Source organism: Punctularia strigosozonata, assembly GCF_000264995.1.
Source record: "Punctularia strigosozonata HHB-11173 SS5 unplaced genomic scaffold PUNSTscaffold_6, whole genome shotgun sequence".
Classification (NCBI taxonomy): Eukaryota; Fungi; Basidiomycota; class Agaricomycetes; order Corticiales; family Punctulariaceae; genus Punctularia; species Punctularia strigosozonata.
Genome location: NW_006767438.1, coordinates 1,215,526 through 1,228,361, shown reverse-complemented (window position 1 = coordinate 1,228,361; position 12,836 = coordinate 1,215,526). Strand labels below are relative to the sequence as shown.

Genomic DNA, 12,836 nt, shown 5'->3' with positions numbered 1-12,836 from the left:
AGCGGCGGCGGGTCCGCTGGAAGCCGACCTCGCGATCGGTAACCACGTCGCAGCTTTATGTGCAGTGGATATACTGGCGTGGCTCGACTTGGTGTTTGGGTACGCATGGGCTTGCGTGCGGGAGGACTGAGGGATGACACGCTCTGAGCTTTCGGCAGTACGATCGAGGAGAGCTATATATATAAGCCCGACGTCAGAGTAATGTACAACTATTCCGTTTGGAAGGAGAGTCACGCACCGTCAGCTGCATCCTGCCCGAGCAGGGCTGCAATGTCCACGTCCACTTTTAAGCTTCCGACGATACTTGGCATCATCGAATCCCGAGAGCCCGCAGGCGACGGACTGGGGATCCATCTTGCGTACTTGCTGCCTCCGCCGCCGTCGTCCGCACTAGTCATCGTGCACAGGGGGCGCCCCTGGTCTCAGCAAATCTTCACGTGGGAGAGCGTGCGCCCGCGGTCGGGCTGATGAACGATGGATGAGTCGGAGTGTAGGCAGTCGCGGGTGTATTGGTGGTCGTGTCCGCGGACGACCGCTGCCTAGGATCTGCGCCAGCAGACGCTCCAAGGTAACTCGACGAGCGTCGAGCCTTGGGCGAAGCCTTGAGAGCCCATGATTAGGCAGGCCATGAGGATGGTGCGTGTAGATTAGGCGCCGTTCCGCCTGAGAACATTGATCGTCGTGGGCGATAAGACGCCCACTGGGTATGGCTCGTTAGCACGATGGGGAAACTTCGTCGAGATGTCTTGTTGGGATGCGGTATGAGCGAGTCCATGGCATACGTGCGTGCCGTGGTCCGCGGTGAGAGGCGAGAAGAATTGCGACTCCGCAGCAAACGCGTTGGCGACCATGGCGTGCGGTAAGAATCGTTGTATTTTCTACCGCTACTACAGTACAGCATACACAACCGCGTGTATGTCACAGATCCGTCTGTCAAACGAAATAAATGACCCGATGCATTTTCCTCTTCACCTTCAGCGACACCGGCGGCACGAACTACTACCCCCACTCCGTCGTGCACGCCATGCTACTGTGTTGGCACAAAGGCAAATGATTGCATCTCGACGTCAAGCCCGCGATACCTCCCTGCTTAATACCGGCGACACCTGAGCGATGCGCACAAGGGGAGGGGGGTGAATACTAGCTCTGCGACGTACCGGATGCAACGTGACGCGTTATGGTGTCCTGATCACTTTCGGTTGCTGATTCCGCAGGCGCCGAAGTGCCTGCCTGGCCCATGCTTATGGAGCGAGTGACCGCTCCCGTTGTAGTGCTGTGAGGCCAGTAAATCCGAGGGTCCCGTATGTTCAGCATGAGCCGAGACATGAGCGTTGTGGACAGAAAATTGGATGGCGCGGAGCCTACGCCTCGCAATGCGGAAGGAAACACAAGGTAGGAAATTACGGTGAAGACATGTGTAAGCCCCATGATCCTGGTATCGGTGTGCATAAGTGGTACACCAGCTCACGCTTGATCTCACATCGCTCACCCGAAGTATAACGTGCCTTGGGATGCTTTAGGTCAGCAAATGCTCCTCGACTGAAAACATGAACATTGTCGTACCATCGCGCATGAGCGTTCCGCGTGCTAGAAACCGCCCACTCTGCACATACTTGAACAACATGAGGCCGAAGATAGTGCTGTCAAATGCGAGCAAGCAAGACCAGGTGATTGCTAGATCTTGGGGTATTGCGTGAGCACTTCTCGACGTGATGGCGTAACTCACGCAATGCTCACCTGTAGATCTGGAAAGGTATCGGCTTCGGCTTCTTCGTCCGTTGAATATAGTAGACAGCTTACTGATGCTTTGTCAATAGGTTAACGCATCCTACCACCGCACTTGGCGTAGGTATATCGTCAGAGGTGGAATTGCGATTGCCAAGAACCGCCCACTGGCATTCGTGAGATTGGTTACTTACAACCCACTTTATCGCACGAGGAGATACACCGCGATTATGTACTCACGGACGCAAGGCCCACCAGGCAAAATCCGTAGACGAGAAGGGCACCTAGTATCGTTCGGCTGCGGTTGTAGATCGCGTATGTGCGCATAACCTGTAAAACTGAGGAGTCAGTTACCACCTGCCATTGGGTAAGTCCCACGACACAACTTACTCCCAACTATGAATTGAATGACAATGGCCATGACTTGATGATACTCCTGCAGGATGTTACATTCCGCCTAGAGCGCACGAGCAGCGTCATTCATCGACCACGGAGACGGATAGCGTCCGAGTTTGATACCTCACTGCTTCTCCAGAAGTCCTCGATGAGACACATGAGTTGTCCCACAGAAATGTATCTGTTGACAAAGAAGAAGAAAGAAGCCCAGCTGAAGCCTTTGCCCCAGTACCTATCGACCTCGGTCGAAAAGGTTAAAGTATAATCATAAAAGAGGATAGTGACGCCCGCTGTCGTCACATAGCGCATCACATCCCTGTACTCGCATATGCACGTCAGTCACGACAGTTAGAAAGCGGCGTGAATATACGCACCCTTGGAGCTGAATATCTGCTATCGACTGCGTCGCTATCGTGGCTATCGTCATGCGGGAATGGGATCAAAGAGCGAGTGACTGACTGACCTCTATTGAGCGCCGTGCGTACATTTATATCAGACGGCGTCTGCCTATGCGACCATATCAGAACGGCGGCGTTGGATGGCACAAGACCACAGAATCTACCAGCGTGCAAACAGGATGAGAACAAACACAAACAAGGTTCGAGATAAATATGCACACGGATCCGGGATCTGAATGAGAAAGCGGTGCCCGGATCTCGAGCTGATGATCTTTAAGCATCGTCTGACTGATGGGACACACATACACGGAGTTCAGTAGGAGGATGACATCATCGTATGGATAAAACACAGAGCACCGGTTATAACCCGTTGGTGCGCCCCGGCGGACATCGTGGGTGACCGGCGTTGCATTCTACCAGTACTGTACTTTTACGACCGTAAGTTCGGCCAGGTCGGAGGGGACAGGGGCACCCTCAAGTTCGGGGCCGTGGGAAGTTCATCCGCAGCCCAGGGGACACGTGCTTACCGGGGGAGATTCTGTTATCCCACGGTTAGTCATAGCGTTTACACGGTCAGATATGAAATGTCCCGGATATTCAGGAATATTTCATTCAACTAGCAAGACCCGTAGGACCTGTTGAAACTGCACGAGCCCTATTTTACTAGTAGCACAAACTATCGATCATGAGCAAGACACACGAAAAACCGCCGCAAATAGTCGCTATTATCAGTAGTCACGAAAATCAGTGTCTGTGGGAGAATGTTCTAAATTCAGCTCTTACCTGCCACTCGCGTCCTAACGCCTTCAAAAACTCTCTTCATGGTACCCACAGCCTTGCCTTGATAGCATCTTACCTTATCTTACTATCTGAAGACTCTGCTATACAAGCTACATCTAGCTGCTCGTCTTCGGAAGAAAGGACTGCCGTTAACTTGATCTTTGCTCTCACGCACAATGGGCATCCTCCCTAGACCTCGCCTCGCGCTTTTAATCTCATCGTCTCCCGGCTATGCTATTGAGTTACTTCTATCCTACTTTTGGCTCAGAGAACTGGTGTACTCGATTCTTGCTCGCCACAGCAGTTGACTGATATTCCAATGGATCAAGTTCCAGTCTAGATAAATAGCCAGCCTGATTCGTTTCCTGGTCTCTCAAACCACCGCTCCTGCTACTAAGCCACTCGTTCCGCAAGCTTAAGAGTACTACATGGCCAACACAGATACCTCTTCGACCCTATCTCAAATCGAACCCATGACGGGGCAGAAGGACTACTACCACGCAACCGGGGTCGCGCTTCTAACGACGGAGAGGCACTCTATGCCGACCGACACGGGTATCGTGCTGTTAGGGAACTGCTTCTGCCCGTTTACGCAGCGCATATGGGTGCGTCTGCGATGCCCAACCTCGATACGAGAAAGTCCGCTGATCGATCTTGGGTGATAGGTTGCCCTGGAGTACCTGGGGATTGACTACCAGGCAAGCTCGTTTTCTTTTTTCTATACAAGTGTAACGTTCTCATGTTTGGAACGTGGCACTGCCCAGTACGGTCCGTATGTACAAGCATGGGTCACGGACACACACTGACTCGAACGTCTCGTCCACAGTGGAAGTCGAACCAGACGAAAGACTGTCCGATCTGCTCCAAGTTTCGCCAAGGCGCCTCGTACCTGGGCTGAGACTCGACGCTTATGACCCGCCGCGCACGTTGAACGAGAACGCGATCATTCTCGATTACCTCGAAGAGTACGCTTTGCGGTCTCTCTATCAGGCATCAGAGAAACTCGACGCTGACGATACTGTTATTTCCACCAGGTTGGCGGCGAACACGACCCACCGATCTCTGCTGCCTCCCCTATCTTCTCCCTGTACGCAGTTCGACTTGCATACGCTCTCCATGATGCCCGTGGTGCTGACCACGTCGACGACCCTGTCTATAGACGCTCGCGCTCTCGTGCGCATCCAAGCAGACCATGTCTCGCGCACGCTGGTGCCTGCCTTCTACCGCTTCCTGCAGGCCCAAGACCCCATCGTGCAGATCATGCACGGCAAGGAATTCCGTGCGGCGCTCGAAGATCTGATCGATATGATGTATCGCTCCGAGCGGGAGACGGCCGGGGGCCCCGCCGAGTCGCAGCGTGCGCTCGGGTTGTGGAAGGAAGGCGGCGATCTGGGCTGGACGGATGCTCTGGCAGGGCCCTGTAAGACCCGTTCCTCTCTCCCCCCCCCCGGCCGCGCGCTTTCGGAAGACAACCGACTGACGCCGACGTGTTTTATCCGAAGGGCTGTTCCGAGCGAGTCGCGTCCTCAAAGAGTACCGCGCGTTCGAGATGCCGCGGGACGCCAGGTTTACCGCGTGGCTAGAGCGGCTGTTCAAGCATCCCGCGTTCGCGCGGACGTGCAGCTCGAGGAAGCTGTACATCGAATACTACGAGAGGTATGTGTTCCCCTCTCCTTCCGGACCTCGCTGCCTTGTAACCAAACACTGAGACGAGCCTCTGTGATAGGCATGCGCTGAACCGCTCGAACAATCATGTGGTGAATCTAATTAACGTTAAGAGAAGACTGCCTTTGGCCAGAGCCATGGGATCGTGGGGTCGGTGCGCTCAGATCCTGCGAACCGTGATGCCGTCAGGATGGAAAGCCTCTCATCGCCGGTCATGAGAGCCGCCGTGTACGACGCGGACACGACGCCTCTAAAGATGTCCTCGGAAGTTCAAGAATGACCTTGGACTTCCAGGATATCCTTATGACCGCCTCTCCGATCGCACTGTGTTGATGTCGATGAATGTGGGAAGTGTATATAGATGTTGAGCACCGATTGGGGTATGAGCTATCGTGATCATGGTTGGCCACAAGGCACTACGAGAACTCCGAAGCCCTCTGGAGATCTGAAGAGCAGTTGCTCCTTGATGACGTCATCGTCCTCTTGCCGAGCTGCTAAGTTAACATAACAGAACAAAGGGCAAGGTCACCACGATGGCCCATGCCTATTGCAAAGATACTGCCCCCTTTGTCCCGCATCTTGACCCTGACGAATCTCCCACATCTCCTTCCCTCAAACGCCATCTCCTCGTGTTCGAACCCTCGCCGTTGAACACCAGGGCCTTGCTACGATGACGCAGACGAAAGACACGGGGAAGAAGTATCACGAAAAAGCGACGGGGCTCGCGCTCCAGACTGCGGAGAGACATCGCGCCTGCGAGCACGGGCATCGTGCTGTTCGGAAGCTGTTTCTGTCCCTTCGTGCAGCGTGTCTGGGTACAGGTTATATCGATTTACATTCGCTCCCGACGATTGATCAGATCGACTGGGTCCAGGTCGCGTTCGAATACCTGGGCATCGACTACCAGGCGAGCCATAGCCGTTCTATACGCATCGTAACGCACTCATCGGAGCGACCTTCGTGAATATCAGTACTGTCCGTCGGTTGCACGGAATGCGGCTCTTCTCCATCGTGACTCACGCATCTGCGCGCACAGACGAAGTCGATCCGTACGAGAAGCCGGCCGACCTGCTCGAAGTCTCGCCCAAGGGTCTCGTACCCGGGCTGAGGCTGAACGCCTACGACCCGCCGCGGGCCCTGAACGAAAGTACGGTCATCCTCGAATACCTCGAGGAGTGCGTATCGCATCCTTCCGCTCAGGCCCCGTTCACATTGCTAAACCACGGTCGTTTTTACTCCTGTGTAGGTTGGCCGCGAACGAGACCGGGCGATCGTTACTTCCTCCCCTCTCGGATCCCTGTACGCCTCCCTTATCCATTCTCGGTCCCCCCCCCCGCGGATCTGACGCTGGCCATCTATATCAACGTCCCTTGATGCCTCCCGTTTATAGACGCACGCGCGCTCGTCCGTCTTCAGGCCGACCACGTCTCGCGCACGCTCGTGCCTGCATTCTACCGATTCTTGCAAGCCCAAGATATCGACAGACAGATCGAGCACGGCAAAGAGTTCCACGCGGCGCTCGAAGACCTGGTCAAAATCCTGGAACGCACCGAGCGCGAGACCCCTTCCGAGTCGCAGCCGGCGCTGGGCTTATGGAAAGAAGGCGGCGACTTGGGCTGGACGGATGCTCTAGCCGGGCCCTGTGAGTCCCCCCCCCTTCCCTCCCTCTGTTTGCCGGTGGTGATGCGGCTGACGGGACGGGATCAAAAGGGCTCTTCCGTGCGACCAACGTTCTCCACGAGTACCGCGGGTTCGAGATGCCGCAGGGGACGAGGTTCAGAGCGTGGCTGGAACGGCTATTCGCGCACCCCGCGTTCGCGCAGACGTGCAGCACGAGGGAACTGTACATTGATAGCTACGAAAGGTTAGTTTCAGGTCGGGGTATTCTTAGTGAAACGGCGCGCTGAGATATATCGATGGGCCCCGCGATAGGTATGCGTTCAACCGCCCGAACACGAGTCAAGTGGCGAACGCGATCAATGCTGGAAGGGGGCTTCCTTGAACGAGCATTAAGCTCGGTGTGAACTTCGGTGATGGGGTTACTGAACGGCGGTGCAGTCGTGATGGGAGGAGGGAGATCCTCGGCCGTGTGATTGCCTCGTGTACGGAATGTCCCATGTATTGCAGAAAGACAATCTGCCTCTTCTGTCTCGAGCGCTCGCGGTAGCCATGGCGCATGATTCCCTCAGAGATCTGCACGCCCCGCATAAGGCCCAGATTGCCGCATTCCACCCGCATTCCACCCGCCGTCCGCTCAAGTTCTGCCACTCCTCTGCTCGAGTAGTTAAGCACGCAAGTATGCAGTAAACTATGTATCGGGTCGAGCGATCATGACGTCCAGGGGCAAGATCCAGCAAGCACAATCTGGTGTCTCAGATCCGCGCTCGATACTGTTGCAAGTCCGCTGTCAAAGGCCTGTCACCCAAGCACCCGGAGCCAGAATGCGGGAAAGTGGCTGTGCTCTATCCCGGCCGCGCGGTCGTTGCCGGCGCTTTTCGAGGGCTCGGCCTTATTTCATGCCCTGGCTTTGATCCCCTTCGGACCGCGCTCCCTCGACGACTCCCAGCGCGCTCGCCCTGACGCTGACGACGGGGTCCGCCCCCCCTCCCCGCTGCCTGCCTTGATGTTCCCGGTGGCAGTCCTCCATGCTCAGACCGATGTGTACGCCTCTTATCAGCGTTCCCCCTATTGTTATCCCCGGTGACTATATGGCGTTGACCGGACTCTCTGTACAGCTTCATAACGCGGTACATATACACCGTGTCCTTCGCGGTGCTGTACTACGACTACGCCCTCACGCTCGGGACCGAGATCGCGCGGTACTGGGGACGGAGGCTGACATGGCCCTCCGCGTTCTTCTTAGTGAACCGATACCTGTCGTTGCTGGGGTTCGTGCCTATCGTGTTCGAGTCGTACTGGGCTCCGTCTGATCAGGTCTGTCGATCGTGGTTTTTTTTCTTGCTCTTTGCTGCCGCGGTATTGAAGCTCAAGTCACGTTGGCGTAGGACAAGTGCCATGTCTGGCACATTTATCACCAGATATTCGCGGTCGTACTCCAGATCATCGTCGGCGGTACGTCTACGTATCTATCACGAAACAGCTTGAACCAATGAAGCCACGACAGTACTCCAAATAATGCGCACGTACGCGCTGTATGGTCGGAGTCGCGCTGTCCTTATATTCTTGGTGACATGGGCTGTGATAGTGGTCATCATCGCCTTGGTGTGTATAACTCTCTGCTCCCTTTTAAACGTCCTTCCTGAAGTAGTATCACAGTGGGCAATTCTCGGCGATCACAGCCCAACGATTACGCTGACCGCGCCGGGTCTCAGCCTAGGATGCATGTACATACTCACCCGAAACCAGTGAGCCCATATCCGAACTATCCCACTTTTCTTCATATGCTCACGCCTTGTCGACAGAGCTATTCGTAAGATCCCTCGCATACTGACGATGTCCTCCGACCGACGAGTCTAAACCTCGACCTCTTCAGATCTTACGATCGCGTGGTCTGGCCAGCTCGCGTTCGACTGCATCATCTTCGCGCTCACCGCCGCGCGCTCGATCCAGCACACCAAGCTGAAGGTCTTCCTTCCCGGCACGCGCCCGCGCGACTCGGACGCGCTCTTCACCGTGCTCATCCGCGACGGCGCCGTCTACTTCGCGTGCGCATATCGTGTTCCAAACCGTTCGATTTTAGGGAACGTCCCGGGCTGACGAATTGAAACGTTTTTCCTTCTCGCACACACAGCGTGCTCACGCTCTCCTCGCTCGCGAACATCCTCTCCTTCGTCCTCCTCTCCCCCGCGCTTCGCGGCGTGCTCACGATCCCGACCAACGTCCTCGCCGCCTCCCTTATCTCGCGCCTCATGATCAACGTCCGCGACCCGCGCATCGTCCGCTTCGCCACGCCCTCCCAGACGCGGCCCACGCTCCTCGGCGGGCACGGGCCACGACCCACGAACGAGCCCTACGTCAGCACCGTGCTCGGTGCGTCGGAAAAACACCCACAACGAGGGAGAGACGCTGACGTTCTTTTTTTTCGTTCTTCTGTTCTTTGATATGCGATGGGGATTGCAGAGATCAGCCCGCCGTCGGCGTTGGGCGACCCGGACTACGGCTACGCCGAGTACGGGTACGGATACGCGAACCCGTCCCAGGCGGAGCAGGAAGAGGTCGACGCGGACGGCTGGACGGACGATATCGAGTGGGCGACGTCGTCGATGGCCACCTCTGGCCGCGGCTCGGGCACGAGCGTCAGCGCCGGCTCGCGGTGGACGTTCGGGCGCGGCGGGAGCAGCCGGTCCCACGCGAAAGGTGAGAGCGATTCGATCTGGGATTTGCGTTTCCTGCGCTGTGGGGGGTGCCCGGGCTGACGAGTTGATTGGTGCCTTCCGGTGTGCACAGGCGGGGACGCGATGGAGATGCAGAGTCGTCGTCCGCCGGCGGGGCCCGATGCGTCAGCACATGCGGGTAAGACGGATACGTGAAGAAAAGAAAAGAAGAAAAAAAAGGAAACGGTTTCGCGATCCGCGGAGGTTGCGGAGCGCGAATCGCCTCTCCGCGACGCGCTTGATTGCCATCGTCGCTTCGCGTCGCCATTCACGGCGCTCCTGTGGAAGCGTAGAGCGGCCGTACGCGTAAGGCGAGGCTGCTGGGATCGGAAGATGGGGAGGCCCTGCCACTTCGCTTTTGGAAGACGGTTTCGTGTCACGGCGTCGTTGTACCCCTTTCGGGCCGCCTTGGCACGACGAACTGCGACTAGTATAATGTACTGTATATGTACCATCATCTAGTATGTAACGGAGCCCCGAACTCCGCGACCTGATCGCAATAGTATTCGCGCGTCCACCGATGTATATATGTCATCGAGTTCATTAGTACCCGACGTTGGAAGACCTTCATGTATCAGTCACGTCGCTGTGCAATGATTGCCAATCGCCGCAGTTAGGATGCAATCCATTAATACGCTTGACATCAGATCTCAACAGCCCGTCTCCCTCCAGATCCCCGCTCGATGTGAACGCAATACGCTGTCGGCGCATGTTCGTGGGCGCTGTCACCCGCGCGCCCAGCCGCCCACCATCCCGGTGCGGGGGAGGTGGCTGTGTTTTCTGCCCCGCCTCGACCAGCCCGGCACGCATCCGGCAAAAGCTGCGCGTTTCTTGATCGCTCTTTCTATTGAGTCGCAGTGTAGTGACGCGTAACGGTGGTGGTTCTGTTGTCTCACCCCAAGAGGATACAGCGATACCGCGCACAGCAGCCGGATCAGATGGAATCTGGGATATGACCGTGGAGCTAGCCTTTCCTGACCGTGAGATCAGTATTCCTCACTGTGGTAGACGCGCGGCCTAAGTTATATTATAGATACGGCAATGGCGTTCCCATACTCCGCAACTTTACGGCCACCACCATGATACAAAACGGTACTTGCACCAGTCCCATGCTCGCCTTCCCTCGCCCTGCTTGTTTGCGACTATCATCGCCTGCACTGACGCAGGCGGAGGAGCTTCCGCCCTTCGGAGCTTTGCCTTGATCTTGACGATGTTCTCGCAGGTGGCCGTCCACGCTCAAACCGATGCGTACGTTCATATACGCCTTCAACTCGCGAACCCCAGGTTCCGTGGCGCTGATTGAACACATTGTCGGTAGCTTCATCAATCGATACATATACACCGTGTCCTTCGCGCTGCTATACTTCGACTACGCTCTCGCGCTCCCGACCGAAATCTCGCGCTACTGGGGACGGAGGCTCACATGGCCCTCTGCGTTCTTCTTCATCAATCGATACCTCTCTTTACTCGGATTTCTGCCTATTGTCGTAGAGACGTACTGGGCCCCATCCAATCAAGTCCGTACTACTCGTCATGTGCCGTGTTTGGCCGCATTGCTGACGACGAGACCGCGACAGGACAAATGCCACGTCTGGCATGTATATCATCAGATATTTGCGGTCGTGCTTCAGCTCGTTGCCGGCAGTCAGTATACGTGATGTCATGCTCTTTGTAGCGTCATCTGACGAAACTATTCCACCCGCTCCGACAGTCCTCCAAATTATGCGTACCTACGCGTTGTATGGTCGGAGCCGGGCAATCCTCATATTCTTAGTAACGTGCGCTGTCATAATCGTTGTCGTTGCGTTGGTGAGTACCACGCTCCGATCGGTCACATCTGTAGAAGTCTCAATAGCGCATAGTGGGCTATCCTTGGCGATCATAGCCCGACGATCACGCTGACCGCGCCGGGCCTTGACCCGGGATGCATGTACATCCTCACCCGAAGCCAGTTGAGCATAAAACCGTACCTCTACATTTGCTTTCGTGCTCACACTTCCCCCGCAGAGCCGATCGTGAGGATATATTGCCTTTCGAGAAGCCCTCCTCTCTATATCTTGATGTTTTGTAGGTCTCACAATCGCATGGTCCGGCCAACTCCTGTTCGATTGCATCATCTTCGCGCTCACGGCCGCACGCTCGGTCTACCGTTCGAAGGAGCAAGTTTTTCTTCCAGGCGCGTTGCACCCCCGCGTCTCCGGCGCGCTCTTCACCGTGCTCCTTCGCGACGGCGCAATCTACTTCGCGTACGTTCTTGCGGCTCCGCCATCGCGACGTGATTCTCTGATCCATGTCATTGGACATACGTCAGCGTACTCGCGCTCTCCTCGCTCGCGAACATCCTCACCTTCGTGCTGTCTTCGCCCGCTCTCCGGGGTGTGCTCACGATCCCGACGAACGTGCTCGCCGCGACGCTCATCTCCCGCCTCATGATCAACGTCCGCGACCCGCGCATCGTTCGCGTGGCGATGCCCTCGCCCCCGGAGCTCCTTCGGCTTTCGCGTACCGCCGGAGACGCCACGATCGGTACGTTTGTCGCTCCTTTTCTTTTGGCTATTTAGGAACCGCCCATGACGATACCATCGATTTTTATTTGCGTGTGGCACAGAGACCAGCCCGCGCGGACGCTCTGGTTACGGGTATGCCGCCTTCGATCGTGGGTATGGGCCGCGCGATTCATCTCGAGCTGCGGAGGAGGAGTGGACGAGCGGTCTTCCATCGGACGTGCCGACGTCGGCGGAGAGGAGTTCCAGTCGGTGGTGGACGTTCGGACCGCGGTTTCAAAGCAAGAGCGGTGCGTGTGTAACTGGAGTGCCACCCTAAGTGCGAATGAAGTTGCTGACGGAATCTCCGACGCAGTCGGGGACGTCATCGAGATGAAGGCGCAGCATGTGGACGGGCGATCAGACAACTGATTGCTTTTTTTTAATTCGATATGGAAACCGCGAGCGAGCAACAGCGCGCTCTCCGCTGTTGATGTGCGCTCTTGCGTTTGTGGTCGGGCCGCTGGGGTGTTGGGTGCCTGAGTGCGACGCCGCCGGGAATCCACCTCGGGGCAGCTTGACTCGGAGCTGGCGTGCTCGTGAAGCGGCGCTCAGTGCGAGGGAGTGGATCCGGGGGCAGCGGGCCATGTTGGGTCATTGCGATTAGCAAGCTCACGGAGGAGCTGCGAGGGTTCATATCGAGAGTAGATGATTGACTTGCACAGATTGAAGCTTGAAAGGCCACGACTTGGCCGCGGCCGCGGCATTCAGCCATAGAGTTACTCTCTTGGATCTACATAGAATCCGTATTTACCTTACGTGCTATAACCTAGTTTGTACCAATACCACCATACTCTGTTGCCATGTGTATGCAGTGGCTAGTGAGTGAGCTACCGGACTAGGGGTTATTTTCAGGAAGTTCTTGGCCTCTTCTCCTTCAGCTATCATCTATACACGAGTATTTGACCAGCTCTCCCCGGTGCAAGCATCGGTCGCAAGATCCGCGCCGAGCCCGTGGTGTGTTCCGCGCGCGATTTGTAATGGTGACCGGCGAA

At 56.3% G+C, this 12,836-nt stretch overlaps 5 protein-coding genes across 5 annotated transcripts; all 5 read left to right on the top strand.

Annotated features, from left to right (window-relative positions):
- The first annotated feature begins 1,410 nt into the window (after nucleotides 1-1,410).
- PUNSTDRAFT_52508 (uncharacterized protein) lies at nucleotides 1,411-2,203 on the top strand. The gene is made up of 5 exons (XM_007383744.1): nucleotides 1,411-1,432; nucleotides 1,490-1,505; nucleotides 1,564-1,680; nucleotides 1,738-2,055; nucleotides 2,116-2,203. The coding sequence occupies exons 1-4, from the start codon at nucleotides 1,427-1,429 to the stop codon at nucleotides 1,815-1,817; spliced, it is 219 nt and encodes a 72-aa protein (XP_007383806.1). The 5' UTR covers nucleotides 1,411-1,426; the 3' UTR covers nucleotides 1,818-2,055; nucleotides 2,116-2,203.
- Nucleotides 2,204-3,727: 1,524 nt separating this feature from the next.
- PUNSTDRAFT_134275 (uncharacterized protein) lies at nucleotides 3,728-5,244 on the top strand (the record flags this gene model as incomplete). The annotated part of the gene is made up of 6 exons (XM_007383743.1): nucleotides 3,728-3,904; nucleotides 3,965-4,067; nucleotides 4,126-4,264; nucleotides 4,334-4,719; nucleotides 4,802-4,955; nucleotides 5,154-5,244. The coding sequence occupies 6 exons, from the start codon at nucleotides 3,728-3,730 to the stop codon at nucleotides 5,242-5,244; spliced, it is 1,050 nt and encodes a 349-aa protein (XP_007383805.1).
- Nucleotides 5,245-5,533: 289 nt separating this feature from the next.
- PUNSTDRAFT_52506 (glutathione S-transferase C-terminal-like protein) lies at nucleotides 5,534-7,149 on the top strand. Its single transcript, XM_007383742.1, is given in 7 exon segments — nucleotides 5,534-5,871; nucleotides 5,891-5,894; nucleotides 6,001-6,139; nucleotides 6,211-6,263; nucleotides 6,355-6,606; nucleotides 6,675-6,828; nucleotides 6,897-7,149. The coding sequence occupies 7 exon segments, from the start codon at nucleotides 5,635-5,637 to the stop codon at nucleotides 6,964-6,966; spliced, it is 909 nt and encodes a 302-aa protein (XP_007383804.1). The 5' UTR covers nucleotides 5,534-5,634; the 3' UTR covers nucleotides 6,967-7,149.
- Nucleotides 7,150-7,517: 368 nt separating this feature from the next.
- PUNSTDRAFT_120530 (uncharacterized protein) lies at nucleotides 7,518-9,851 on the top strand. The gene is made up of 10 exons (XM_007383741.1): nucleotides 7,518-7,625; nucleotides 7,700-7,898; nucleotides 7,970-8,036; nucleotides 8,089-8,186; nucleotides 8,241-8,329; nucleotides 8,387-8,394; nucleotides 8,458-8,629; nucleotides 8,716-8,954; nucleotides 9,045-9,281; nucleotides 9,372-9,851. The coding sequence occupies exons 1-10, from the start codon at nucleotides 7,588-7,590 to the stop codon at nucleotides 9,452-9,454; spliced, it is 1,230 nt and encodes a 409-aa protein (XP_007383803.1). The 5' UTR covers nucleotides 7,518-7,587; the 3' UTR covers nucleotides 9,455-9,851.
- A 795-nt stretch (nucleotides 9,852-10,646) lies between these two features.
- On the top strand, nucleotides 10,647-12,621 carry PUNSTDRAFT_52499 (uncharacterized protein). The gene is made up of 8 exons (XM_007383740.1): nucleotides 10,647-10,815; nucleotides 10,876-10,942; nucleotides 11,010-11,107; nucleotides 11,161-11,249; nucleotides 11,306-11,313; nucleotides 11,370-11,544; nucleotides 11,610-12,092; nucleotides 12,158-12,621. Exons 4-7 carry the CDS (start codon nucleotides 11,227-11,229, stop codon nucleotides 11,857-11,859), a joined length of 456 nt encoding a protein of 151 aa, XP_007383802.1. The 5' UTR covers nucleotides 10,647-10,815; nucleotides 10,876-10,942; nucleotides 11,010-11,107; nucleotides 11,161-11,226; the 3' UTR covers nucleotides 11,860-12,092; nucleotides 12,158-12,621.
- The last annotated feature ends 215 nt before the right edge of the window (nucleotides 12,622-12,836 follow it).